A 10,028-nucleotide genomic window follows, 5' to 3' on the forward strand; every position below is an offset into this window, starting at 1 on the left:
TACAAGCATTGGACCTCTAATCTACACCTCCAGCCATGATGGAACATGTTTCAGAATAGGAATCAAAGAGAAGTTAAGAAATGTACCTACAGTCCCAGAAACACAAGCAATGGAGGTAGAATTCAATCACTTGGTGTCTATTTGTATTTTCAACTGGGATGAGAGTTTTGCTTACTATTCAAAGAGTTTCAGTTTAAAGGAGAATGTCTTTGGTAACTTTAGTAGTCTACATCTCAAGGTGACTTTGAATGCATGCTGGGAGGGATCACTGGATAATGAAAGAGCAACTGTCCCTTAGGACAGACCAAGAGAACAGGAAAGCAACTGAATTTGCCTACTACCAGGTTTGCCTAGAATTAATTGGCTCATTGTTTGTTGTGATCCTGGATTATCTGTGGTAAGTAGTTCACTGAGGAAATTCTTCAGGTTTTTGTGGGAAGGGATGGCATACTTCCCCTCTGGAGGCTAGGCATTTGTGAGTTTTATGAAATATCTATAAGTACCTCATGGAGGATAATGAGATATGTAATACACAGGTTCTGCAAGAGAACATTTTGGAGTAAGATAATTGATTGTATGCATACTTCTGAAACAGTGAGGTTATTGTTTTTTTCTAGAAATTTTTAGAAAGAGGAGTAAGAAATTTCCTGCCAACATTCCAAATCTTTTGGTAGAGTCTGATTTAGGACTTCTAGAAATATCTATGTGGATTATCTCCTCTGTCATAGATTCTGTAATGGAAAGCAAGAGTGGATGAATCTAAAGTATAATTTACAGGTTGCACATTTACAGTACTTACATGCTTCATCTTCAAAGTAAACCAGTGTGGAAACAGAGAAAAATTATGACTGTCTTATTAGATACCATCTCTTTTTTTACCAAGAAAAAAGGTAAGTTTTCAAACCCAGCTGAATTCTTTTCTTTCCTTTTCTTCCCATTCAGGACCAAGTCACTCTCATCTGATTCCATCTCCTGAGAAATCTAAAATTCCATAAATATACATTTCCCCACTTGATGATGAAAAGGTTTCAGTATTTCATGTTCTTCAGGTTTCAGTAGCCTCTGCTTGACCTAGCAGTTTCTTAGACTCAATTCCAATCGAGGATGAAGGGGGCAAGGTGTAGTGCCTAATACCTGCAGATCTCTCATTTGCAAAGTCTGAAGTCAGGACAAAAATAGGGATGTACCCTGATTATATGCACTGATGCTGATGATACGGAGTATCCTGATATTGATGATACTAGTGTGGGCTTTCTAGGATCTCTTGTCAGCCTTGCTTACTATGTCTTTTTGTGGTGTAAGGCATAACAGAAAAAGTGGAGGAGACAGCAGCAAACTCTTCAGTGAAATCTCAAAAGAATGCACTCTTTATCTGTGGTTCTTTGCTTACTTTGCATGAGGGATTGTCTCTCTCTCATCTCCCAATTCTGCCTTTTCAAACTCTTGTTCATAATAACATTTTTTTTTGTATTTTTGTCTTTGATTCTTCCTACTATTCTCTAAACTTTCTACTTCTTCTCACTAATATTTTTCAGATACACTTATAAAATGTTGGTCTCTTTGACCCATCCTAAAGATTGCATTCCTTTAATAACCAAGATATGTCCTTAACATTTTCATGGTTTTCTTTGCTGCCTGTTTATGGCTATTTGATTCTGTGCTGTCTCCACCAGGATGGATGGGACGTGATTCTTCACATGGCAGTAGGGATGGAGTGTTAAGAGATTTCCATTGAACACAAAGGTTTGAGTTCTGATCCTGGGTCTTCTCTGATTGCTCTCTGCTAAACTCCATCTCCCAGGTTATTCTAAAGTGTCCAAATTGAAACAGCACAAGACTGCCTTACAAGGCATAGTAAAATCAAATGAATGCCAAATGTCGAAGGAAAAGTGAGAAAAGGATATGCTGGAGATTACATGATTCAATACACACACATTTTATTGTTGAAGACTATCAATAAGAAACTCATGTGACTGGAGAACTCTGGAAGGGTTTTGCTTAGGAGATAAGTATTTTAATTGTGTGTTCTATCCAAAGAGAAATAGAGGGTGGAGATTACAGAAGAGTAAAGGTCATCAGATTCTGAAGTATGGAAGATTCGGGGGATGAGACTGTGGGTATATTTATGAGGAAATACATTTTCAGACATGGATGGAACATGGATAAGAAGCATTGGGAAGGTAAGGGACAGTGTGACAGTGGTACAGGGGATGGAGGTTTGAAAGTCACAGCAAGTAACTTAACTATTGTGTTTGAAAAACAGCAATCGTTTTAAGGTATGTATGAATGACTGCATTTTTTTAAGTGACAACTTTCTCATTTAAAGGATAATAAAGAGGTAAAAAGAAGAGGAGGGTGTTAAAAGTGAGAAGATAAAATATTTGAATTGGGGTCCTTTTTATTTAGACCATAGAATAGAATTCCTGGTAAGGGCCTGTAAGGATATTGAAGGATGTTAGCAATGGCAACTAATAACATGGACATTTGTGGAACTCAGCATGAATTTCTGTTGCTTATGTGTTAAATAATTCTCAGGATAAAATCTCACATATCTATGTAGCAAAATCACTTTAGAACTTAAGTACAAAATACTATGCAAGAAGATAATATCCTGGCTTTAGGACTATACAAATGTTCCTGTTAAAGCAGATGAAATTGAGTATATCCACAAGAAATCATTTAAAAAATAACTATGAATAAATGGCTGAAAGATCAATTGAGGGAAAGGAGCAGGGGTAGAGAGAGACAAGGGGAAGGTACTGGGGTCTGAATTAGACAAGATATATTATACGATTGTACAATTATGTCACAATGGATTCTGCTGTCTTATGTAACTAAAAAGAACCAGTAAATAAAAGCTGATGAAGGATCTTAAATTTTATAATCCCTCAGAGAGAATAGTTGAGAATGAACACTTTCTTCTCTTAAGAAAGGAAGTAGTAAGTCTGAAGTTATAATGGGTCGTATTTGGGATGTTTGCAGGCTGCACAGCTGTTTATTTTATTGGTGTCACAGTGAATTCACTTCTTTATGTTCCACCAAGTTTCTAAGACAGATGTCTTAATGTGGACTCTGAAATTTTTTAAGAGATAGGTTCTTTGTTACATATAAGTTCTTCAAAATCCCCCATCCAAAAACTGTTAAATCCATTAAACAACTGAGAAATTTTTGTTCGTATTTGATGAATAAATCATAATAAAAGCTGATCTCATGTGTAATGCCCTCAGATTTTATAGGTTACCAAGGACAAGGTATCCAAATTTCATAACCTGGCTTTCATGACCTGTACCTAGAAAGACAGATTGCTTTCTACTATGTCTTTGGAGTCCAGATTACTAGAGATTTTGTGTCAATCCATTAGTTTAATATTTTTTCCTACTCATTTCCAATAAAACTTGCTTTCTTTTCTCTCATCCCAAATTCCCACACTCCTCTGTTTTCCATCTCTCTGAATTGCACACTTTTCCACAATAAAAAGGACTGTTTAGATGTTTTCTCTCATCATGGGTTTCCTAGTATTCAAGTAACTTAGAACTTTCAATTTATTTGCTTTTAGTATGTATTAAAATATTAAGAGCTGTTATTCCAAGCTACAGAAGACATCTGTTTTTCTAATATCATCCATAGAGTGGCTTAAAGGATTGATGAGTGTATCTACATTTATTTTAGAATTCATAGAAGTTGAAAAGAACAGGTGAACATTCTTCTCATTCCTCATAGCAATTATAGATAATTTTGATCCAGGGTTTTAAGCAAAAAAAAAAAAAAAAAAAAAAAAAAAATATATATATATATATATATATATATATAAGAATGGAAAATAAATATAAATTTTATAATATTTTTAAACAAAGAACTATGTTAAAGTGGGAAAACTGGTAGATTATATGAAATGGAAAAATCACAGAAAAGAGAAATAGAGAATATAGAACAAAATCAAAATTATAATTCATAATTGATAATTGTTATTTGTTTGTTACATTAATATACATTCATGTATAATATCAAAATGGCTAATAATAATCTGACAAAGAAATTTAAGATGATCAGAAGGGAAATAATATTATGAAATACATGTGCCCAAATGTAAATTTTATTGATGAAGATTATATGACTATAATGAAATATGAAAAGTTTTATTTCTGTTAGGCTATTGAGATTATAATGTCACAAAATAATACATTTTGACATGCTTCTCAAGTGTTCTAAAAAATAATCAATACTGAAACATAGTCCATATTTATACATAAAATAATGATTCAGAGATATACACTTATGCAGACAAACTTGTAAATGTCTCTGTAAGTAGATATTTTAAAAAGTAAAAACACTTATTTATGGGCAGTGGAGTTGTAGATTTAAATGATTTGGAATGAAAATCTTTTTACTCCAGTACTACGTGTTAAGCTGATGGTGCTCTATTATTGAGCTACGTTCCAGCCATTTCAGTTTTTATTTTGAGAGAGGGTCTCACTAAGCTGTCCAGGCTGGCATTGAACTTGGAAACCCTCCTCAGCCTCATGACTCACTAGAATTACAGATGTTAACCATTATTCCAAGCAAGATTTCAATTTTTTTTCTCAAATTTCTCTGTTTCCTTTAAATATTTCATCATAATGTGATTTATTCTATAATAAATGTATGGTGAGTACAGTAATACAAAATTTTGAAAGCAGAGTTTATAATAAGTAGTAATAACAATGATTTTCTCTAGCATTTGTGCAATAATATTGCACTTGGAAATATATCATCATTAGTTTTCCAACAAAGCTAAAGTAATATTTTTCAAAAATTTATACATTATCACACTGTAAAATGGGTAATTAAGCTATGTTAAGTATAAAAACACAGGAATAGTGATTATGATTTGGAATCAAAATCATAATATAAAATGACATCATATGATTATTTTAATCATATAATTAATAAGTCACATAATTATATAATTAACAAGCACTTGGAATAGTAAAAATGTAAAATTTTATGTTGAAATTATATACAAGTTTTAAAAATAATGTTTTTAAAAAATAATACCTTAGGGAATTAAGTATGTACATGTAAAAGTGGCAGATATGATTTTTATAAAGCATTTCCAAGATTATAGACATATGAGAAAACTTATTCTAGGTCAAAATTATAGGCAACAAAACCCTCAAAATTTTAATGAAATAATTTTTAAGTGTACAATCAAGAAAGTTTTTTTCTATTATGCCCCTTTAAGTTATTATCCAAGATCTTTGTAAAATTACGACCATCAGTGAACTGATTTCTTAAATCAAAATGCATTAATGAGAAGTGGTGAAAAGATATTTTTGGAGAATATATTTAATCCAAGATATTAAAGGGGAAGAACATAATATGGACACTAAAAAGAGTGAAATTAACTGAGAAGAGTTTTGTTGGGTAGGATTCCCCATTATTAATAATGCTTAATTTTATGGAATAGTGTTTTAAGATTGCAAAGTTCATAGATAAAATGATGATACATTAAAGATCTGTGTAGATGTGTTTATACATGTAGTTATAAAACCTTTCGACGAGTATTGGAATTCCATTTTTGATATAGGAAGGCTGAGTTTCAAAAGAACCACACATCCAAGGAAGGAACAAATTCTACAGTTATCTATCTAGGTAAGAATCAACATATTTGGAGGACATGTATCTTTTATTTCCCAAATGCAAAAAAAAAAAAAATTGATTCAGCCCAGTGAGTTTCTGAGTCAACAGAGAAATCTAGAAGAGTCAAGGGCATCACAATCTTAAATGGTGCCAAGGGATTTTGTCTCACCACAAATGAAATGGAGGTAACAGCGCATGGTGGAACTTAAGAATCCGTAGATCAGCACACTGATCTTTTTAAAATGTCATTTATTTTCTTCTCTATGCAGGTTAAACATTTGTCAACTGCATGCTGCCCAAAGGCACTGACAGGGTGATGCATAACGGCAGCGTGACTGAATTCATTCTGTTTGGGTTGACTCAAGACCCTGGCAAGCAGAAGGCAATATTTGGGATCTTCTTGATTTTTTATCTCATGACCCTGTTGGGGAACTTTCTCATTGTGGTGACCATTAAAACAAGCCAGACCCTTAGGAGTCCCATGTATTTTTTCCTCTTCTACCTGTCATTTGCAGATGCTTGCTTCTCTACAACCACAGCCCCCAGACTGATTGTGGATGCCCTTTCTCAGAAGAAGACCATTTCCTACAATGAGTGTATGACTCAAGTTTTTGCAGCCCATTTCTTTGGCTGCATGGAGATATTTGTGCTCATCATCATGGCCTTCGATCGCTATGTGGCCATCTGTAAGCCCTTGCGATATACAACCATCATGAGCCAGCGTGTCTGTGGTGTGTTGGTAATTCTGGCCTGGGTGGGATCTTGCATTCATTCCTCTGCACAGATTTTCCTGGCTCTGAGATTGCCCTTCTGTGGCCCCAATGTGATTGATCACTATTTCTGTGATTTGCAGCCCTTGTTGAAACTTGCCTGCATGAACACTTATGTGATAAATTTGCTAGTTGTTTCTAACAGTGGGGTCATATGCATGGTGAGTTTCACAGTCTTACTTATCTCCTATGCTGTTATCCTGTACTCTCTGAGAAACCACAGTGCAGAAGGAAGGCGGAAAGCTCTTTCAACATGCACCTCCCACTTTATTGTTGTAGTCATATTTTTTGGTCCTTGTATATTTATATACACTCGTCCTCCAACCACCTTTCCAATAGACAAGATGGTGGCTGTGTTTTATACAATTGGGACACCTTTACTGAATCCACTGATCTATACACTAAGGAATGCAGAAGTGAAAAATGCCATGAAAAAATTATGGTATAGCAAAGTATAACTTTAAATTGATAAATGACACATGAGGATCCTAATGTACACTCTCTGAAAGGTTTAGTCTTCATGCATGGACTAGAAAAATAAAATATTAATGATAAATAATAAAGATCTGTGTGTGTGTGTGTGTGTGTGTGTGTATAAATCATAATCTCGTCCCATCCTCTGGAATACGTGTATTATACCTGACTAATCACAGAATGATCATGATGTACATTTGTCTATACTAACACTTTTCCCCAGATTTATTGTAGTCTCTTTGAATGTGGTCATAAGAGCAATCCATAAGAAACTGTACAGAACTAAAGTTATTATATTGCCAACCTAAGGATTAGAGAGAATGCTTCTAGAAAATGCTACTCTGGAAATCTGCCTGTTTCACTGAGGGTGTGTACAGTGATACATGCTCAAACTCCTATAAAAACATGAAAGTCCAATGGAAACCTAGACCCTGCCTGGGAAGAGTCTAAAAGTTCTGTGAATGGACAGGGAGGAGGATCTCACTGTTTGAATGAGATAGGCCACATCAATCATCCTGTCTCCTGGGCTGGGGCATCTTTCACATTGCTCTTCACAAAATAGAGAGAGGAGTATCTGAGAGGACTTGGAAGATGCCAAGGGAGCATGAAGATCTATGTGCAGAAGAGTGAGAAGGTAAAAGAAAAGTGTTGATTTTCCCCAGGTGGAAAGAAAGACCTTTATAGTACTTATATTTTATTAATCTCATTGGACTATATGAAAATGTACAGGAAGAGATGGAGTTTCAGGATATGCCTATATCATTGACCTTGAGTAGCTTAGCTTGTCAGCTGTTGTCCTTATTTTAGGTGCCAGATATGAGTAAAGATCCATGTGTTTTTTTTTTCTTTCTCTCTTAATAGTTCCTTAAATTTTTAAATTCAGATATTCTGGGAATAAAGGTCCAGTTTAATGTTTCTCACCTTTGAACTTTAAGCTTTCTAGAAAAGTGTTTTAAACACTTTTCATTTTGAAGTTCTTTTTTTCATTTTGAAGATTACCTAATCTCTGTGTGTAATGCAAACTCACTCCCACCCCACATTATAATCTCACAATCAAATATTGTTATTTTATCTCTGTACCTGAGCATAAGAGTCCAACCCAGAAGCATCACTGTAAGTGACTTGGGCTAACAAACAAAGAACATATATACTTTGTATGTATAAGGACATTTCTGTCAGCTGAACATGAAAGTTCATTGTGTTCCACAAAGACTCCCAATAACTCTGACATAGGCAAGTGGTGACAGAGAAGACTTTGATATCCCAAAGAGGATATCTGTCAGAGTACTCAGTCCCATACTCATAAGTGGCTAATTTGTTTATGTCCTTTTCAGATGAATATTCACAATTTGTATAATTTTAGTCTTCCAATTCTGTTTTTAAACATCTAAATCTAGTCCTATGAAGGTTATATTTAAATGCAACATCATCTTACAAAAGCAGGTCGTAATAAAATAAAACTTTTATTCTTGTGTCTCTCTGATGCACTAAACAACATAGTGTGAAAGAATTTATTCAGTGTCTGAATGAAAATTCACAAAGTTTCATGAATTTTCTCATTGCTGTTAGATAGCACTGAGCTCCAATTTCCATAGGTGTTTAATAAGGCCTCTATCAGAAATTTAAATCCAATTCAAATGCATCCCTGCATCTGTGAACCATCTTCTATCCATCCTTGCTCCCCCACAGCACAATAGGGTACCTATGGTTTACAACTAATTGCCTACTTCAGAATAGCTAATAGGATTTTTAATGATCCCAGAGCAAAGGAATAATGAATGTTTAAGTGTCGCATGTATATGTTGCAATGTTCTGATCATTACATATCTTGAAGTATCACTTTGTACCACATGTAATGCAATAGAATTATTATGTTCATTAAAAATAAAAAGACAAAAATTTTAAAAAAATAAGTTAAAATGCCCAATATAGGTTATTTTTAAAGTTTTAAAAGTTCCTTCACTCTCCACCTTCAGTTGAGATCTGAGAACATTAAATAGGAAAATTGAGTAGGGAAGTCTGAAGTTTGTTCAAAGAAGGGATAATTATTCAGGAGAGAGAAAAGTCTTATGTGTCTTGATATTTTAATAAGCTGACTCACTTGTCTATGGATGTGCCAGATGTTAAAATTCTTTTTTTTTTCCTTTCTCTTTTGGGATTTTTTGCAAGTCTTTTCAAAATATCCTCCTTGGTATTTCAATTGTACTTTCCTTGATGTAGAATGAAAATATCTATTCCTTTTGATTCTTGGTGACTCCTCCTTAGACCTTTAAAATGGTGTGGACTTCATCATGATGCCTTGAGATCTGGTTCCTGTAACACCTCCTATATCTGCCTTTGGCAGACCACGAATCTCTTACACTGAGAAATCCTAGCAACATAGAAAAACTGTTAATATAGATTGATATCACCAGCAACCCTCACCTGATTTTTTTGTCAGCCACTGACTGTTTCTGCCTAGATGTTTCTGATCTCCTGGGACCAACAATTGGGAAGGTTCTATGCTCTCAGATCAATACACAAATGAGCACGCGCACGCGCGCACACACACACACACACACACACAAACACACACAAAAAAATTAAAGTGAGTGGCAGGCACATCTCCCCAAAGATATTTTCAGAAATCATTTTCCCACTTAATACATTGACCAAGGGTTTATATTATTTTCCTGGTTTTGCAAATTCATACCTTTATAAGGCCCTTTGGTAAGGAAATAGGCAGTGTGATCTGGATGTACTTTGTAATTTCATATTCATAATCTCTAGTCAAACTTTAAAATTTTACATATTAAAACATGGGAGATGTTGATTCATGAATGACTTGCCTTTATTAAAAGTGAACTTTGAGGAAATTTCATTGAAAAAGGGGTAGAACATATTTTTAATGCAATAAGCATTGCTTTGCCTGCACTGTAAAGGTATATTTTAGAGACAAAGGTTTGTACACTTAAACTTATCTGAAAACAGAAAAATTCAAAGCAAATTGAACAAGGACTAATTTTAGAAAAGGGTAAAGAGGAAACCAGAGGATTCAGTAGAGAAAAATGATGTTTGAAAATCAGTTTTCAACTGGGTTAGAGGAAGAAGTCAAAGTGATCTCATAAACTATCTAAGATAGCTCCAGTAAAGTCCTTTTGTGATCTTTATAGTGAAAAAGGCCAT

General features: G+C 34.3%; 1 protein-coding gene across 1 annotated transcript; it reads left to right on the forward strand.

The window, feature by feature from the left end:
• The first annotated feature begins 5,935 nt into the window (after nt 1–5,935).
• On the forward strand, nt 5,936–6,847 carry LOC143391682 (olfactory receptor 4C11-like). Its single transcript, XM_076844441.1, has one exon. It carries the CDS (start codon nt 5,936–5,938, stop codon nt 6,845–6,847), a length of 912 nt encoding a protein of 303 aa, XP_076700556.1.
• Nucleotides 6,848–10,028: the final 3,181 nt, after the last annotated feature.

Source organism: Callospermophilus lateralis, chromosome 2, assembly GCF_048772815.1.
Source record: "Callospermophilus lateralis isolate mCalLat2 chromosome 2, mCalLat2.hap1, whole genome shotgun sequence".
Taxonomy (NCBI): domain Eukaryota; kingdom Metazoa; phylum Chordata; class Mammalia; order Rodentia; family Sciuridae; genus Callospermophilus; species Callospermophilus lateralis.

What these genes read in the sequence shown, in the direction of transcription:
- LOC143391682 (XM_076844441.1), top strand. Translation starts at nt 5,936, where the DNA reads ATGCATAACGGCAGCGTGACTGAATTCATTCTGTTTGGGTTGACTCAA.